Source organism: Prunus dulcis, chromosome 3 (assembly GCF_902201215.1).
Source record: "Prunus dulcis chromosome 3, ALMONDv2, whole genome shotgun sequence".
In the NCBI taxonomy this organism is placed as follows: Eukaryota; Viridiplantae; Streptophyta; class Magnoliopsida; order Rosales; family Rosaceae; genus Prunus; species Prunus dulcis.
Genome location: NC_047652.1, coordinates 17339980 through 17359759, shown reverse-complemented (window position 1 = coordinate 17359759; position 19780 = coordinate 17339980). Strand labels below are relative to the sequence as shown.

Here is a 19780-nt window from a genome sequence, read left to right as displayed (position 1 = left end):
CATTAGCCCTCACTGGTGTGCTCTATGTAATAAGGCAGGGGACAGCGTGGACCATCTCTTTCTTCATTGCCCTTTCTCCCTAAAGTTGTGGGAAACACTATTGAAGGAAGTTAACACAGTGTGGGTAATACCAGAAGGCTGCTTTGAACTTTTTTCCATCAGAATTGATGCTTTGGGAAGGGGAAAGAAGGCAAAAATTCTCTGGGGTAGTCTGATGCAGGCAGTGGTTTGGAATCTATGGCTGGAACGTAACAGGAGAATTTTTGAGGATTATAAGGGAGTGGGAGTGCCAGAGTTATGGGATGGAGTGAAGTTTTGGGCTGCCCTTTGGGCATCAACTTCCCTTGCCTTTAAGGATGTACCCTATCCTTCAATTATGCGCAATCTGCTAGCCATAGTATCTTAAGGGGTTGTTTTATGTTTGGTTGGTTAGTTAGGTGTTGAGTGGCCTTGTGTCTGTTTCTCCGGCTAGTGTTTCTTTTATCTGCAGTCTAAATGCCCTTGTTTTGATCCTTACAATTTGAATAAAAATGTTTCTATTCAAAAAAAAAAAAAAAAAAAAGAACAGTACAAAATAACACAAAATACATTCGGAAAGCAAGTCATAAAACATAAAAAAATCAAAGCCAGATACCTTTTATTTTACCCCCCATCATCGTGGATCATTTTCCCTTTACTACACTACAACCATACATGTGAACATCATTCGTATCTACATGTAAGATTATATGTGCATGCATAGTTGACATCAACAATACCTCAATAGAATTAAAACAAATAAACACAGCAATGACGATAGCTTACTTTTTCTGCTCAGCCTCCTTCTCGTCCAACCAAGTCTTCAACTTATCAGCATCACTTAAAACCTGGAAAACATACACATGAATATCCCGCACCTTAAGCATCAGAGATCATCAAAGAGCACCAAATAAAGTTTATTACAACTATTACTATTTATAAAATCAGGAAGAGTTTGTGTTAAATTAGTTCTGATTGAAGCACCTCATTTATTCGATCTTTCGGAATCCAGGGTTTGTTCAACTCCCAGCCACGTACAATCTGCAAGGATGAGGAGGGAAAAGACCAATTTATGTCTCATAGATAGTATAATGGTGTGAACTATATTGTACCAACAGCTCTATGAATCTTGAATGGGTGATGGACCTAATGGCAATTGCATCTTTCACACATAAAATTTAGGTCGTTTTTCAAGACAATGCTGACAGGGAAAGAAAAACTTATATGCACGCCAAAAGGGGTGTACATTTCTTCATCAGCCCTTGCAAACAAAAGAAATTTAAAATATATATATATATACATTTTGTCTGCTGTATTAGTGGTTCTATTTATTTGTTTAGTAATGAAATTACCAAATGGAATTTCTACCATGTGATATACTATCTAATTCATATGATTCTTCTTTTCCCACAAGGTACATATACAGGTATAGGTAATAGGTATACATAATAAGTGTCTGAATTTACCTGTTGCAGCTCAACAAGGTACTTACGAGCGTATTCCACTGCTTCTGGCCGTGCAGTAAGCTCTTTGAATCTGCATCCAAGAATTCATCAGATCAGATACATTGTATTGACTTGGCAAAAGCTTTAACCTTTAAAAATTCATACACCTAGAATTATATATTACCCAGTTCAGTTAAAAACTAAACAAACCAAATAGGAATATACCTGAAGAATATTGGATCACCAGTAGTTTTTAGCAAATCTAGGCGTTCCTGAAACTCAGAAGCGGTAGCATCTTCACCATCCATGTAGAGCCATTCTTGTACCTAAGAAAAATATAGCACGTTTAAATAAAAACTTAAGTCAGATATATTTGATCGAGACAAATTTTGGTTTGCAAGAAAGAAATATGTACCTCGTCGAGCTTTCCAATAAAGGATTGGCGTTCCTCGCTAGTTGAAATCTTTTCAAATTCCTCGGATGTTTCAAGCTGGTAAAAGAAAGTTTTCATTAAAAGATTGAAACAAGAACATATTGTTATAACCTAAAACTATTTTACTATTTATATAGGAACAAACTAGCAATAACAAAATACTTTTGCCTATCAAACCAAAAAACACAAGAAGGAAATAAAAATTAGATGCTTGTCGCAGATATATCAACAAATAGTTGAAGGCAATCATTTCCATGAGAAAAAAAATACTTTAACAACATAGATGAAAAAATTAATAAAAAACACAATTGCAAGGGCATAGTGTCCAATTAAGAACATTGGTGAAGTCCTCTTACATATCCAATCAAGCTATAACTTAGTAACATATATTGATAGAAATGAGAGAAATTCTGGTAGGTTGAACTACAAAGGGAAAACCAGAAACATTTGGAAACATCGTACGTATTCATAAGAAATGGAAATATGCAACATACTGTTCATTCAAGATTGGTTTTCTTAAGCTGAGAAGAAGGAAAAAAAAGCTGATTGAACCTTCCCACCTTTTCTTTAGTAGCGTATATGTATCCTTCCAAGTTATTCTTCAACTCTGCAGTTCTCCTCCGCTCTGTATCCTTCTTGTCTAATTCTTCTAACTTACGTTTTGCTTCAGCAAGAGATTCTTTTGAAGGAGACATTGCGGGTCCAACTGTTTTCTCAACAATCTACAATAGATAAAACTATTTTAGTGAAAAGACAAAGTTCTAATGAGCTATTAGAAGAACAAAAGTATCTTAAGGCAATTAGCTCATGTATACCTTCAGTGGAATCCTAAAGGTCCGCTTTTTCAGCTTTCTTTCAATACCAAGATCCGCAGTACCTTGTCCTTCTATAGTAGAGTTGTTAGTGTTACTACTTCCACCATCTTCAGTATTGTCATTGCTTTCTTCTGAAGAGTTCTTCGCACCAGTTTCAGCCGATATGTTGGGGGCAACATTAGTGGAATTCTCCACAGTTAGATTCTTCTTAGGAACTTCTACCCATTCTGTTACTTCAATAACAGCATCTGCACGATCCAGTGACAAAACACCACTTCTACTCAAAGAGAAATGCAGACTTGCTTTAATGGGGGAAGACAAATTCCGTGATGCATACCTAAATAAGATAGAGAAGACAAATATAAAATGATGTCAGTGTTCGTCTCATGCTCTGCATGGACATACAGCTGCACGTCTTCAAGACATTGCAGCATAAATCATCCAGAAAGGATTTGGAAATGCAAATCCTTACTTTTCACTTGTATCTGTCAAACTGGACACAGAGTACTGAGCAAATAAAGGAGAGGTGACACCAGGGGGTAAAGTATCTTCACTTTCATACGCTAGAGAAACTTCAAAATCTTTGCTCTGGGTAAAGGATCTGAACATCTATTTTTATAACAAACCAAAAATAAGGTGTGAAATTAGCAGAAATACTAATAAAATGAAACCCTTTACTAACTTTTGCTATTTCCTGCCATGGTACTTACCTTGCTGGGGAGTTTCTTCATCCGTTGTACGAGTAACTGCCTAGTGCTATCTTCTTTCAGAAGATCAGGGCCATCTAACTCAAGCACAAACCCATAGGAAGAACCATCAATCATCCCTAACTTACGGTTCAGTTTGATTCCATCACTTAAATTAGCAGCATGCAATGCTGCACCAAGAACTATAGCTTCATCAGCATCCAGATGTCTATCCAACTCTTTCCTTCCAAGATATTCCTGAAGCTTAGCCTGTCATGAAGAAAATAGAGAATTTTTTTTCTTGATTACTCTTTTAACAACTCAATATGACGATTTGATGCAATACAACAACATTAATATCAAAGTGATGTACGACAGCACCATTGAGCAAATAATTTGTGATTACTGATTAGTCTAGGACACTACCTAGAGACAATAATCAACAATTAACATTCGATACTGGTTTTGTCATTACTGGTTAGTCTAGGTTTTACTTGGGGATGGAACAATGGACTGAAGCTAAAACCAAGTGAATCCGAGACTACTCTCTGTCTCCTACTCATTCCGTCATGGAATACAGCATACTATACAAGAATATTTTCTGCCTCACATAGATGCAAAAGGAATAATATAGGTCAAACCTGCAACTTTGGCACTCTGGTAGCTCCTCCTATCAGTTCCACTGCATATATCTCATCTAACTTTAAACCAGAATGCTTAAGAACTTCTTTAAGAGGTAAAAGTGACTTCTCCCACAGATCTTCACATAGCTCTTCAAACTTTTCACGAGTTATCGTGCTCCTGAAAAGGAAATAAATCTCATGTAAGTATGTAACTAATGTTCAGTACATTACCTTGGACAACTACCTAACACAAAATTATAAAAATTATAAAAAGCACTTTAAATTCCATCAACCTGAAGTCTCGATCATCATAAAGGGATTCAACAGATATAGGAGCCATTGTGTTTGCACTTAGAATTTCCTTGGTACGTTTGACCTGTTTCTTCAACTTAGCCATTGCTTTTGGAGACTTTCTGACATCAACCCCATTCCCCACTTGTTTATTGAACTCATCAGCAAAATACTCCACCAACCGTAATTCCAAATTCTGACCCCCAAGTTCTGGGTTCCATCTGACATCCTTGACCTGGAAAAATGTGACAAGTTATGTAGGAAGCTTACAGTGAGGCGAAATCTAAGACACTGGTGAGTGGCACTAAAAACAATATGGAGAACGAGGAGACAACTGATTAAAATTTTATCTAAAGTTTAATCCAACCATATGTACAAATTATACCAGAAAATAAAACTTCAACGAAATTAGCTGAGATAATTGCAAATCAAAATGAGAACTGAAGTAATGCCTTGCCTTCCTTTGGTAACAGGAACATGGAAGGAGGAACTTCACATTGGTGGATTATTTTTACTGTCAAGGTTTCTTGTTTTTCCTTTATTGATGGACAGAGGAACTTTAACAAAATAATTCGAATTGGATTGAAATTTACCTGAAATTGGTTGACTGATAGAGTCTTCCCAAACTCCTTGGCATTATAAGCCGAGAAATAAACCAGTGCAGCATAGGTACTGCTGGTGCCCATATCATAGAAAACTACATGCCTCGACTCATTTGAGAAATCCTTATCAATCCCATACTGCAATGCCGCACCAGAATGCTCATTTATCAAAGAAAGAACATTAATCCCTGCCAACTGTGCCGCCCGGAGTAACCCCTTTCGCTCTGCTTGCCCAAAGTACGGAGGAACTGAAATTACAGCATCCTTTACAGGTACTTTTGAATGAAACTCCGCTAAGTTTGCAGCATAACCCAAAATCATGGCCACTAGTTCCTCCACCGAATAAGTACTCACTCTATCATCAATTTTGAAAGCGGCAGTGGCCCTAGAATCTTCTGTAATGTCGAATGGTAAGTACAATGAATCTAAAAGACTCTTGCTGTAATTGAAGGGTTTTCCAATCAAGTCCCTTGTTTGAGAATAGACTTTCTCCGGGTATCGAGCAACCAATCCAGCAGCTTCCTCGCCCAGTAGGCGGTCACCGGAATGAAATGCAACCAAGTTTGGAGATTTTCTCTTGGACATCTCGTTGATAGCAACTGTGATAGGACTCTGCCCGCGTTTAAGGTTCACAACCGCAACTTTCACCCATTCGGAGCCTAGATCTATGCTCATAACCGCGGATTGAGAAGGAGAAAATACAAGGCAAAGCACGGATAGGAATAACCCTAGCTTGAATAAGATCGACGCCATCCTAGATTGCATTAGTAACCCTAGGACTTCAAACTTCGTCTGAACAACACAACAATAAAAATTGATAAATAATTCGAAAGAAAACTCCTTCTTTCTAAACTTGCGACTGAGAAAATAAATACAAAACAATTACTTCCATTTTCAGTTTTGATGATGTTTGGGCAAAAAAAACAATGAAACACGGGGGCCTACTAAGCTCAACTATTGCGCACGTTCAGATTTCAATTCAAAATCAATTTCGATGAAAAAGGAAACATACAAAATAAGGTTCAGCCCTACTTCGCTCTACACTATGTTTTGATTTTCTCAGAAACCAAACAGAGCAATTGAAATTTGAACATTTCACGTCGTGATGAACACAGGAGAAAATGGGGAAAAAAAAATACTCGAGCTAAGTAAACGAGAAAAATAAATGTGAAGAGATAACCAGATAAAGAGAGAGAGTGACCAGTAATGTGCAGATCGCATTCTCCAGAAGACTGCAGAAACGGTTCTTGTTTGGTTGACGAGAATCGTAGAAAGAAAGTGAAGGGAAGAACTTTCTCAGTTATGCTGGAAGTTTGCAGGGACTTTATATATGGAAAGATACAGAAGGAAAGCCTACGTGGAAAATGAGGAGAATGAGTGGCTAATGGTAAAACAACACGTGGCGTAATGTACAGGTGGCGGCCAGTAAGACGATCGGTGGTGTTGTGCCAACGGTTCTCATTGATCTTTGCTATACATAACACGGTGTTGGGAATGGCTAAAGGAAAATACTTTTTTATTCGAAATTCACATCAATATTCACCAATTGACCACCTCCTCAATGTGTTGACCAAATGATAAAACTCAAAATAACAAGGCTTTTTATCACAAATAGTCCTTAACGTTTACGATTTTATCACGAATGGTCCTTGAGGTTTTTTTGTGACACTAATAGTCCTTAACGTTAGTGCTTTTTATCACAAATGGTCCCTCCGTTAAAAATTCTGTTAAGTGTAATAAGTGGAGCCCATATGTCCAATCACATCGTGACATGTGGATTAAATAAATAAAGAAATTTTTTTTATTTTATGAAAATCCATTCTCTCTCTGTCTCTCTTCCTCTCCCCTCTGCCCTCTCTCCTCCCTGTGCTCTCCCTCTCCCTCTGTTTTTTTTTTTCCTTCCCTCTACAGCCCGACCACCCCATGCCCACCCACCCCTTTCCCTCTGTATATTTTGCAATATAATCACTTGCACAAGACAGTTTCACATTTCCTTTTACACAAATATTTATTCAAACAACTTAAAATAATTAAAAACGAGGGGGAGAGTAGAGGTGGAGAGAAAATACAATGGGAGAGGGGAGGGGAGTTGGGCGTGGGTTGCAGCTTGCTGGTGGCTGTTTTAAAAAAACAGAGACCAATAAAAGAATCCCAAAGACCATTTTTTCTCGCAGGTGGCAGGAAATGGGCAAGAAAAAAACAAAGGGGGTTTGTGGGTTATGATTTATATACCACTATACAAAGATTGAGAAAGATATATGGGTTATATTATTATTTTTACAAAGGGAGAAAGAGAGGACAGGGGGAGAGAGGGGGCAGAGGATGAAGAACAAGGGGCAGAGGGAGAGAGAGAGATGGAGTAGAGGAAGGAGGATGAATAGTTGTAGGAAAAAAAAAAAGGAATTTTCATTAAAAAAAATTATTTAATTATTTTTTCATCCACATGTCACAATGTGATTGGACATATGGGCTCCACTTGTCTTCCACATCAGACACTTAACAGAATTTTTAACAGAGGGACCATTTGTGATAAAAAGCTCTAACGTTAAGGACTATTAGTGTCACAAAAAAACCTCAAAGACCATTCGTGATAAAATCTTAAACGTTAAGGACCATTTGTGATAAAAAGCCAAATAACAAATCATACTAAAATATGCAATTTCTTTACCAGATTAAATTTTCTTAAAGCGTATAGCCGCATGGCTATACTATTTATAAATTTAAAAAAAAGGAGCCCAACGCATAGGGGGCACGTGTCAAAAGAGTAAAGCCGGCCGGCTATACTATTTTTAAAAAAAATTCAAATGTGTATAGCCGCACGGCTATACTATTTCTTAAAGAAAACTCAAAAAGAATCTCGTATAGCCGGGCGGCTATACTCTTTATATATACACGACTTCTGCACCGAGTGTCAAATAGGTACAGCCGAATGGCTATACTATTTTTAAAAAACAATTAAGGAAAAACTGAGTTTTTTTAAAATATATATTATTTTTATTCAATAATATGTTAGAATTATGCGTATAATACGTGAATTGTGTGTCTTATTGAAAATTTTCTAAAAACTACGTGTATTAAACATGAGAAATACTTGTGTACATGTATAATACATTATTAACGGGCTCTTGGACTATGGAGAAATTTAATTAAGACACCCAAATAATTTCGCGTTTAGAAATTTGAAAGTACTAAAGAATTCATAAACCTACAGTGTAGCTCTGATGTTCTATCTGCAAATGCCTACTAGTTTGAGTAGAAATTTACATATCCTATCTCCGATGTCCTAGCTGCTAATGCTATTTGTTTGAGTAAAAACTAGGCAAAAACTAGTTTTATCTTGTTATTTTTGTCGTCAGGCTTCGGCCCCATCTCACCAAAAATAAAACTGAAAATTTTCACTTATTTTTGTTGTTGGCAATATAAGTACCTCTTCCTTATGGAACTCAAAGATGTAGCACATTGAAACAATACCTTGCAAATGAAATAGGAACCCAATTTCTGCATGGCTCATGCTCTTTATACAAGAATCCTGTGGTAACGATGTCGTTGAAAAGCTAGGGGATCCTTTGTAACTTTTATATACAGATCTAAATTCTAATTTTGGGCATACAGAGATAAACTTTGAAAGAAATATCTGGAATTCGTGTTAATTTACACCAAGTTACAATGCCCATGACCATAGTATACTTACTAATATATAACTTGTATATATCCGAAACTGATGACCATTTGAAATAACCCTAGATCTAGAACAGCCAATGCTTCTTTCTCGGATTTCTTGTCGGAACATCTGTACACACATTAGTAAAAGAATCAGAGGATTATATCTCTAAACGGCACCGAGACCAAAGCGTCAAGAAGAAAGAAAAAAATGTTGCAAATGAGGAGGACAAGTAAATAATGGTTTAGTTCACCACCTGCACTTGCATACAATGAGTTATAATGCACTTCACTCCAAAAGCTCAGCCAAACCTCTGAAACAAAAACAAGAGGGACCTCATTGAGTTTATCATGCAAAGCTTCAACAGAAACTGACATCAAGTTCTGCATCAGGTCCAATCCAAATTTGTAGTTCCATGCAAAAATTGACATTATATTACCATCGAACGTGTTGAAAAGCCCAACTTGACTGTTACGCATTTTCTTTCAAGTTTCAAAAAGCAAACTATAATTAAATTTAGATAAGATAAAGTAAGCAAATGAGATAAACCTCGGGTAGGATTCCTGTCTTTAGGAAGGATCTCAATATAGCAAGCGTCTCGAAAAGAGGTGATTACACAAATTTTGGCTCCAAACTACAGAAGAATCTGTAACTGTTAGAAAGCAACCACTGCAGGACTCAGAAATATAAATAAAGTGGGAAAGAAAAGAAAACATAGGAATAAACGGAGAAACCAAAAGATTTAACAGATACAAAGAAACAATGTTTTTTTAGTTATTTACTTCGATCTCACAAAAACTGCATTTTACCACTATGAAATCACAACCACATACGAAAGAGCAGCTTCTAATTACAATTTATCGACTCAGGTCATGATTCTGCAGATGGTACTATATTTAACCCTAGAAAATGGAAAAGGAAGAAGTTCTTTGCAAACCTATATATGAAATCTCACAAGACAAGGTGCAAGAGCAGAACAGATCATAAGTGAGGTTCAAGAGACCAAGTTTTCCATGTAAGTGGTGTTTAATTGTTTCCCATCTATTACTTCTTCTTTTTATCGAATTTCCCATCTATTACTTGATTCTTATGATTTGTAATATGATTCATTTCTCATCTATAAGGGGACACCGATGTGGCTACATCATACATAAGATGAACTACTAAACCTTGACATGATAATGGCGAGGCAAAGAAGAAAGCAAGTATTTTCACTTAGTGACCTCAAAAGCACCAGATGTAAAAGGAGAGGATTTGAACTTACTCGATCTGCAGCTGCCTGAAGGGTAAGATGATCTCCCCACTCCCCGGCTCTAGTTCCATTTAGTATTTTGTAAAAAATAAAATTAACTTTTAGTAACACTTAGATACATGACAACATATCTTAAATTTTGTAGTAAAAAATCAAAAGGCATGAAAGCAGAAATCTAACTTCTTCATCTTCTTCAGGTAGTGTCTGTACTTCATAGGGACATAAGCTTCATAGAGTTTTCTGTGATGCTTTAGCTGAAACATAAAACATTTTTAATAAATAATAAGAAATACTTAATATAAAGAAAATATGAAACCAGAATTAAGCTCCACAGATTTCATATACAGTGAGGTAATAAGATTTGCATATCCAATACCACTGATAGATGAAAATAACTGCTAAAGAATACAATCTTCTAATCCATCAAGCCTACAATAACTAAACTGATGTAAAGAAGTTCCTATCGGGGGGGGGTGGTTGTGTTGGTGGTGTGGGGTAACTCAAATAAGGAAATTGAATGCATTGGAGGAGTTTCATCAGCCATACCTGCTTTACCACATGTTTTCGCACATGCTTGTGGTAATCTGGATTGCGAAACAACTGATCTGCTAATGCTCGAAACTGCAGCGTGTTAAACAAATATTTTATCAATCATAACGCAGCAACCCCTTGACTCCTCAAAAAAAAAAACACGTAAAGAAATAAAGGAAGGTATGAGGCAAACTTAAGTTTACGTCGACTTAACCCAAGTAAACAAATAAAATGAAATGATAACAACATACATGTGGTACGCATTTGCATTTCAATCTATATAGTGAAAGAAGAATGTAATGAAAATAATTGAAAAAAACAATAGGCTGATAAATCATTCATTGTAGCCAAACCTGGCAATTTCCATCACCCTCAATCTGCAGTTCAGATAAATCATATGTAGCCAACCTGAATCAATCAAAAAGAAAATATTACAACCACGATGATTCTTCCTGCTATCATTTCATCCATTTACAAACCCAAGTACACAGCATATGTTTTGGTGACAACTACAATTTCACGTCTTACATGATATGGGCAGACTAGAATGTAATTTTTTCTATTTGATTTATGATTGTATTTGTTCTATCAGTTAGATCTTGCTTCTTCTTTTTTCTGTTAATGAATAACTTATCCACCCTGAGATATAATTTGAATCGACGATTCATGAGTCTTCCGATTACCATCTCTCATTAGTTCACTGACATATAGCAACTAGGATACCAGAATATTATTGTATGAGTAATTCATGAAAGAAATCCTTTCTTTTTTCTTAAAGTTAGTTTTGAAAAAATAAAAGTTGCAATATAAGCCATGATCAAATTACACTTTCTAATCCAAGCCTTACTATAAGCCCTGAATAAACGAAAGCTCAGGAAAGTTGAAAAGTAGCAAGGTTGCAACAAAACAATCAAGAAGAAAGCGTGTAGAGAGCTCATTTCACAAAGTACAACCTTTCTAACAGCCGCTCATGGTCTTGGGTAGCATCATTCACATCAGGTATTATCTCCCCATTAACACGAGGAGTGTGCTGCAAACACAGTGAACCACGCATAAATCCAGTCAATACCCAGAAGCTACCCAATTTTCAGTCAAGCGAACAACAAGGTTATCTCATCGATTTATGCAGTATTCAAGGCAGTAGGTGGAAAGAATATAATTTTATTTTAAGATAAAGGAGTAAGTAACGCATCTGGTAAAACGGAGCAAGAATCAATGAAGTGATATCTTAATGTAGTAAGCAAAATGTCTCCTCATTTCCAACACAACTACCAATCAATTGTGTATGAGGGGTAGGTGGTTCTCAAAAGCCAAGCATCTATGATGCAATAAGATTTCATATCCCATACTACAAGCACTACACCAGCACAAACTTATGTCTAAAGGCATATATAGGCGAAACCTCCAGCTCCCCTTCCTCTAGGTAGGTAGATGACTGAGTGAAGTAAGAAAAATTTTAAAAAAAAGATGTGGACCTTCAAGATCAACCCAATGATCTTGGAGTGTGAAAGGGCATGTAGTAGTTAACACATCACTATTTTGTAGATGCACCATTTTCTTGCGTAAAAACATACTTATGGCCATTCACTGAAATTTTCTTATTGCTTTAGATAACTTAGATGTGTTATGGTGACCCAAGGCCAGCTAGTAGTAATGACACTTCAGTTCAAACTTCGAGAAATACTCTGCAACAAACCAATCACCTCAGCAGATTTTTGGACTAGCTTATTCTTTGCTTCATCAAAATCACACATTAGCTGTTTCCGCTCATAACAACCAATAGAGAAAAATCAATCACGGGCTTATTTTTTAGATACAACAAATAAATACATATGTTCACACCAGACAAACTTCTGCACCTCTATATACATACATACAAGGTGCATTAAGGCAGAAGAATTTTACAATCGTTTAGTCAGGGAAGACGAAACATAGTAGATATAATGACTAGTGAGGAACATACCGGAATGGAATCTAAGTGGGAGAGCCTTTTCCCCAACCTGTGATCAATTTTGAGCTTTTCGTCTTCTGCCAACATAGTTGCAATTGCTTGGTCATCCTCTGCGTCATGGGAGCTGCTATTTAAACTCGAGCTTGAACTCGCACTTGCATTGCTGTAGCTTCCGTTCATACTATATCAAGTAAATGGATAGCAAACTCAACCCTGTAGAACATGCCAAACTATTATAGTTAAATGAACTAACTCATTAGAATAATCCAAAAATGATCCCTTCTTCTAAACAGTATACCCGTATGAGAGGTTGATCCTAACTCGAGCTAGGACCCACAAAAATTTCAGAATAATGTAGGGTTAAATGAGATGTCATTTTTCTCCCTTCACTTATCTTCTGTTTGGTTGCTGAGAAAACATAGGAAAAGGAATGAAACGAAAAGTCTGCATCTTGATTTTCCTTTCATCAAATCCTTGAAAGGACAAAGCTTACTGGAATTGAATTAGTCAACAAATTCAGATATTTCTCTCTACTAATACAAAACACAGTGATTGATGACATAATCTGATTATCTATCTCAATTCACTTTCTCAGCAGCCAAACGGCACATAAAGTAAGAAGGAAAGCAATTTAATAGCAGCAACACTGATGAACTAAATTTAAAAAAGGAATATAAGTAATTGAAAAGTACAAATTTTTATTGAAATAAACAATAACCGAGATGCTTAATGGTAAAGAGAATAAGAACCTGCAGCTAAGCTTAGTTGCGGAGAAAATACTCTATCTCTCTTGTGTTCAATCTTTTACCTCTCAGCTGAGGATCAAATGACTTTGTTCAGCTGAACTGCAATCCACAGAAGCAAATCAACAAACAGGGAAGATCCAAAATCTTAGCTTTCTCTTGTCCTCCTTTCTCAGCAACCAAACAGCAGATTGGATGAACTACAAGATATGCAACTGAATATAATAAGGCTCAAATGAAAAGCATATATATAATAAGAAAATGAAAAATTACCTAGGTGTGTAATGTGTAGAAAAGAGCAAACGAGATCACAGCTGGACAGCCAGCAAGGAAAGATATCTTTTTTGGGGAAGTATCAAATTTTACTCTTCAATTTTTGACTGGGCTCATCCAAAATTTATTAGAAACGCGGAACTGTGCAACTTTGACAAGTTGATACTCCAAGGAAAAGAAGGGTCAGAGAAAATAATAATAATAATAACTAAAAGACCGGGAAGGAAAAAGTGGGGTGGGATTCTTTGATAAAACGCCATTCTCTCTTTTCCGACTAGAAACCAACACGAAAACAAGTACAACATCGGACGGCTTCTATAAACCGTGTGAATCATTACTTGGAATGTCTTTTTAAATAAATAAAAATTGGGTTAATTTTAATTTAGTTTTCTAAATTCTCAAGGCATGTTTGTTTCTGCATTCTCAATTTTAACAATCATATACTTTAATATTTTTAAGTTTCTGCAATCAAGTTCCGACCGTTAAAATTTTTGTTCATTGCCTAAGTGAAAAGACTAGGTCTCACTTATTTGCTTCTTTCGATGTCAATTAAAGGGTATTTTCAAACAATTGGTGTCTTCCCGCCCAAACTTGGAGAAAATGTGTCATAGTTTTTTAACAAAAGTACTTGCGAAAGACACTAATTGCCCGAAAATACGCATCAATTGATATTGAAACAACACAGATGACAGGACTCAACCAAAATTTCACTTTGGAATCCAAACCGAACCTTGTGCGTGTCCGATACCTGGCAGGTGCCGAGCACACTTGACCAACGAATAGTCAACTTTTAAACTATTAAAATATTCCCAAGGTAAAATTGTCTTTTACTTGAATAAATTAATAATTAAATCTTAATTTATGATCGGGTTATTACACATATGCCTTAAGAGTACATAATTGTTAAAATTCAATGTGTAATGACAAATATGCCTTAAGAGTGAGAGTTTGAAATTAACCCAAAAACATTTATATAGATTACTTGTAACGACAAATATGCATTAATTGAGGCTTTGCCAACCAAAGTTTGTCAAATATCAATCTAAAAAAAGTCTTTAAGTATAAATTATGCCCTTTTTTTCAATCAAATTAGTTTAATAACATAATTAAAGTCTAAGGTTTGATTTTTTAAAACATGTACTATACCGTATTTTTTAGAAGTAAAAGAAATATATATATATATATATTTACTTATATAATACAAGTATTACACGCGAATTTCTAACTAGGTTCTCAATAAGTCCCCCGTTGTGTTGTTTTTTTTTTTTTTTTTTTTTTGAGAACTGTTGACTAAGATAAAATAGTACTCATGTAATTAATTAAGAAGTTCTAGGAGTCAACAACCAAGATTGCAAGTTCACAACTATCGTATTCTTGTTCCAAATGACCAACTTGCCGACTTGTAAGTTGTATTAGCATACGACACTCAAAACAATTAACTAATTTTAGATAGTTTATCTATTTGAAAAGGATATGAACCAGGCGTAGGTGAGCTGGTACAGGTCAGTTTAGTACATTTATAAATTATATAAACCAATTCTTAATCCATTCTTTATGTTTGGAATAAGTCACATATCTTTAGGTTTTTTGTGTAGATTTTTTCTCTCTTTTTGTGAGGATTTTTCACTTTTCCTTTGTGAGAGTTTTATTTGTATTGTTATGCTTGGGTTTTTTTTTTCAAGCTTTATCTCTTTTTAATTATTCTGAGTTTGCAATCTTAGTTTGGATGCCTATGCTAGAATTTCTTCGATCTTGCGTGATTGTTAGTGGAGGGGCACTAAATTGTCTTAATTTCGATGTCAAACTGCTCCATTATTGTAATGGCCCTTTGTGGCTAGTTTGTATTAACCGTTTGTGGTTAGTGGCTTTTTTGACTGAATTATGAATGCAATCCTATAATTTCCCCCAAAAAAAAAAATAAAAAAATTCAATGTGTTACGAAGGAATTCCACTACTAAGTATTGATTTATACTCTCTCTTTACATATTAAATTACATAATTAACAAGATACAATAAGCTATAAATCATAATCATGAACGCCATTAGAGGAAAACCCTAGTGTTAATATCTTAAGCTGATCATCAATGAAGGCAGAGAGATTAGCCACAGCTCTCAAATTAGCCTCATCTCCCATGGTCCTTTCATTTAGCTTCCTCAACCTGTTGCTCATCTCAGCATCCTCCACCACCTTTTTCAATCCTTCCTCCACATCCCTTTGCCCAAACCCAATTAATTTCACCCCAATTCTCCAAACTTTGACAATGTAGGCACAATTTACAAATTGGTCCCCAGCCACTGGATAACACAAAAGGGGTTTTTGGCACTGGATGGCCTCCATTGTTGAGTTCCAGCCACAATGTGTGAGATAAAACCCTACAGCTTTGTGTTGCAAGACCTCCAATTGTGGGGCCCATGAAACAACTTTGCCTTGCCTTGACACTCTCTCTAAGTACCCATTTGGTAGCCCTCCAAGCCATGAAGACCCAAGCACCCAAAGGAATGGCTTCCCCAAAGCTTCAAGTGCCAATGCCAAGCTTCTCACCTTAGCCTCTCCAATGGGGCTTACCCAACTTCCAAAAGATATGTAAATTACACTGTTAGGGTTTTGCTTGTCTAGCCAAGTTAAGCAGCTTGTGTCTTCTTCCCAAAAGCTAGGGTTCTTGATTGTTGTGTGCTTGCTCAGAGGACCAATTGGGAAAACCAGTGGTTGTTGGGCTTGAGTGTTCATCTTGACCAATGGATGATGATCAAGTTGTTGTTCACCATTGGTGCAATATTCATTTGGAAAAGAATTTACAAGGAGCCATGGAAGAGTTTTTGATCGATCCAAGGTTCTTTTCCAAAATTTGAATCTTGCTTTTCTTGAAGCTGGGGTGCCAATCAACCAGGGAAGATCTTCACTAGAGAGCATAGGTTGATTAGGTAAGCATATACCACCGAGTTGCTTTGGAAATCCTGCAAATATAGTAATATCACATAAGTCCGTTATCATATTTACTGAACACATTATTTTATGGTCCGACTCGTATAGATAAATTATGGATGTAATTAATAATGGCATAAGTGAATCTGACTTCTAATCTAATCATACTAATTAACAATTCACATATGTGATTCTGTTAATTAAAGTCATGATTTTGTTAGCCTTTATACTAATCAAGTTTAATTAACAATAACAAAGTTAATTAGCTTACTTTAATGTATGGCACGTGCCTGGTTACTTAAAACTACAATAATGTCATGCCCAACTAAGTAATGAAGTTTTCATGCCTGGATCAGTAATGCATTCAAGTCCCATCCCCATCTCATGTGAACTTCCATTGACAAATTGATATTTTTTTTTGTTCACCGCAGTCAACCAAACTACAATACTAGAACTCATGAGACATTTTCTGCTATAAAAAATATGATCTAGTGGAAATTTTACATACTAAACTCACAATATATATTAACAAAAATTTTGTCAATAATTTACAGCTTTAATTACAATGTTATGGGAAGACTAGGTATCATTTTGGTCCTCAACATCACTTGTCCAAACTTGCTTACTTCAATATATATATATATATATATATATATAAATATATGGCATGTATGTTTATGTGACACAAATAAAAATATTATTTTTCTTAGAAAAATGCGAAACTTGAAGACATTGATCAAAGACATCAAAAGGGGATGTAGATGTGGGTTATATGAGAGTTAGTCAGGGCAGTGTTCCCATCACACCCAAATCCGAATACCTTTTTCGTAAATTAGAATTGTTTAAACTATAGTTTGTATCGAAAGGAAGAAAAAAACACCAAAAATGAGAAAGTAAAAAGGCAAACGATCACTCAAGATGATATCATGCACACTAAATATTAATATATCAGCAAAAACTAACCTGTATCAGAAATGAGACCTGTCCTGACAATGTCTGGTATGGCAGTGATCAAGCGATATGTGGCAAGCATCGCAGGCCAAAACCCAGCAGAGGGTACACCACAGCGATTGGCTACATCTATGGCCCACGAAGCCAACAAATCAGCAACTATACAAACCACTTGATCACCATCCTGATGATCAAGTTGATGAACAAGGCTCTCCAGATGGCCTGGCATGGTGTTCTCCATGGCTTTCTCAATGGCAAAGAAGTCCCTTGGGGCGTCCTTGTCCAGTCCATCTGGGATTGGTATGCACAAAATCTTGTCGTTTTGTTCAACCTTTGGGACAATCTGGTTGTGAATGTGGTCTGGTGTGACCAGCACTGGCTTGAAGCCATGGCTGAGGAAGGCTGAGGCTAATTTAAGCATGGGAGTGACATGTCCTTGTGCTGGATAGGGAACCAAGATGATGATGGAATTGGACCTCTTTATGCACTTCATGTTTCCCATCTCTCTCTCTCCCTCTCTCTCTCCTCTCTCTCTCTTAAGCTTAAATGTTATTGAAGTGATGATCTCAGAGTCTAAACCAAGGCAATATTTATAGAGAGGGGAGATAGGGGAGGATGAGTCAACTAGGCATGTGCTTCATGATGTGTACAGTTATAATTTATAAGCCTACCTCATGTTCACTCCTTTTGGAACAAAGAAAATTAGTACAGTTTAATATAATAGACCTTTCTCTCCTTTGAATTTAGTTTTCAAAATAATGTTTAATTAAGTTTTTTTTTTTTCTTGTTTAAAAAATGTACACTTTAGTAGGATCGAAGTCATGCTTTCACTAAAATAAATTATGCATATTGATCACTAGCTACCTCCTACAAGTTTAATTAATAGGAACAAACATATATTTGACAAGAAAGCTAAAATAATAACTTATAAGCAGCCTAAGTTCAAATTAACATTTAAATGTAACTTATTTATTATTAAAAGAAGATATAATGAGTTGTCTTCTATAAACTTTAGCTGCATTTGGTTCATGGGAAATGGGGCTTGGAATGATTTCTCATCATGTTTGGTAAGTCCAGGAGGCAGGGGATTTATGTTTGCCTGGCACCTGAGAAAAAATGGGAGAAAATGGAACCCTCCACCCCCTTTGGACTTCATTTTCCCGGAAAACTAAGGGCATCATTAAATATATCTTTTTCATGACCATTTTGTCCTTATTAACAATTTAGAATTACAATATATAATTAAATGTATTCTTTTTTTAGTTCATATATCTTTTCTTTTTATCAATATTTAGTTCGTATTTCTAACATATATATGAATGAAAAATTAAACAAAGTTTGTTTTACATTCCAGCACAAACCAAACATGGAAAATGAAATAAAGTGATATTTTCCTGGTTATTTTCCCAACATTACCAAATATGGGAAATGAATTTTGCTTTTCTCATCCCTCGAGAAATAACATGGGAAATGATTTCCCATCAAATTCTATCCATGAACCAAACGGAGCCTAAATATATTGGAAAGTCAAGAAATTCGTTCAAATGTAAAAACAAATTGTGGTTTTTTTTCTTCTTCTAATTACAAAGTGTCTAATTGCAATTATATAAAAAATCAAGTCTTCTTTCAATATTAAAATCCTAATGAAATACCAATTTGCAGTTAAGTCTTCTTTGTTCATCTTTTGTATTGATCTATCATTCCTACTTTTAGTTAGGTGGATGTGAACTCCTCTTAAGCATGCATTCATTGTCCAATGGAGCTCAAGTTAGGCTTAGGACCACCCACAACACAACCATATATATTTTGATCTTGTCATGGTAGTGTTTTTCAACACGTGCGTAAATTTCGATGCACAATAACTATAAAAAAAAATTTCTTTAAAAACCATTGATTTTGGAAAATCTTTTGACCACTTTTTGTACTCAAAACTGGAAGCTGCGGCAATCAAGCTTGCCGACTTGAGTGGTGGAAAGTGAAGTGTAAAACGCATGAAACTCAAGCAAAACGCCAATTTTAGTGCGCCACATACAACTCCATCTCCATGTGGAACGCCAGCGTGCTTCTTAATGAAAGCATAACGTAATTTCTGTTAAGGAGAAGGCTCTAAGCCTCCACCCACCAAACTATATACAACGAGTAATAAAAGAGTGAGCATGAAACGAATTGTAATTTAGATGTCACGATAGCAAATTATAATTAGATTGATTTAATTGATACGTATATGAAAGTGTGTTGATTTAAATCCAAATCCACTTTAAATTTTATGATATATCATTTAGGAATCAAATTTGGTGTTCTTAGAGCATCTGCAGGAGAGTCTCCAAATTTTAGCCAAATTCTAGCTAAAATAGCTAGAAAGCTATTATAGCAAACCACTTAAAAGGTGTTTCCTACAGCAATGTTCTCTATTTTGGCTAATCTAAAATATTTTATTATTATTTTCTCTTTCTCTTTCTTCTTCTTTCTCTTGCAAATCCAATATATTTATTAAAAAGAGTAGAACCTAACCCGACCAACCTCCCAAATGTCTCTATATCTCTCTCTCCCTTTTTCTCTCTCCTCCTAGTCAAATTCTCTCT

At 35.7% G+C, this 19780-nt stretch overlaps 3 protein-coding genes across 6 annotated transcripts; all 3 read right to left on the bottom strand.

Annotated features, from left to right (window-relative positions):
* Positions 1-785: 785 nt before the first annotated feature.
* LOC117622317 (heat shock 70 kDa protein 17-like) lies at positions 786-6225 on the bottom strand. Its single transcript, XM_034352961.1, has 13 exons — positions 6115-6225; positions 4905-5705; positions 4314-4546; positions 4039-4198; positions 3422-3667; positions 3184-3320; positions 2712-3048; positions 2457-2618; positions 1879-1953; positions 1689-1789; positions 1485-1554; positions 1003-1059; positions 786-866 (listed from the first exon to the last, which is right to left on the bottom strand). The coding sequence occupies exons 2-13, from the start codon at positions 5676-5678 to the stop codon at positions 801-803; spliced, it is 2418 nt and encodes an 805-aa protein (XP_034208852.1). The 5' UTR covers positions 5679-5705; positions 6115-6225; the 3' UTR covers positions 786-800.
* Positions 6226-8365: 2140 nt separating this feature from the next.
* Positions 8366-13549, bottom strand: LOC117622322 (OVARIAN TUMOR DOMAIN-containing deubiquitinating enzyme 11). Of its 4 annotated transcripts, none has more exons than XM_034352967.1 (11): positions 13325-13549; positions 13058-13251; positions 12321-12521; positions 11311-11387; positions 10711-10765; positions 10373-10447; positions 10007-10080; positions 9839-9887; positions 9124-9208; positions 8831-8887; positions 8366-8703 (listed from the first exon to the last, which is right to left on the bottom strand). In XM_034352967.1, the coding sequence occupies exons 3-11, from the start codon at positions 12486-12488 to the stop codon at positions 8660-8662; spliced, it is 684 nt and encodes a 227-aa protein (XP_034208858.1). In that variant the 5' UTR covers positions 12489-12521; positions 13058-13251; positions 13325-13549; the 3' UTR covers positions 8366-8659. The 4 variants fall into 4 exon arrangements, with proteins under 4 accessions (XP_034208858.1, XP_034208859.1, XP_034208862.1 ...); XM_034352968.1 differs by lacking the exon at positions 13325-13549 and adding an exon at positions 12607-12716 and having other exon boundaries at positions 13058-13301; XM_034352971.1 differs by lacking the exon at positions 13325-13549 and adding an exon at positions 12607-12716 and having other exon boundaries at positions 13117-13301.
* A 1792-nt stretch (positions 13550-15341) lies between these two features.
* LOC117622319 (UDP-glycosyltransferase 82A1) lies at positions 15342-17739 on the bottom strand. The gene is made up of 2 exons (XM_034352963.1): positions 17211-17739; positions 15342-16279 (listed from the first exon to the last, which is right to left on the bottom strand). Exons 1-2 carry the CDS (start codon positions 17698-17700, stop codon positions 15342-15344), a joined length of 1428 nt encoding a protein of 475 aa, XP_034208854.1. The 5' UTR covers positions 17701-17739.
* Between the last annotated feature and the right edge of the window lie 2041 nt (positions 17740-19780).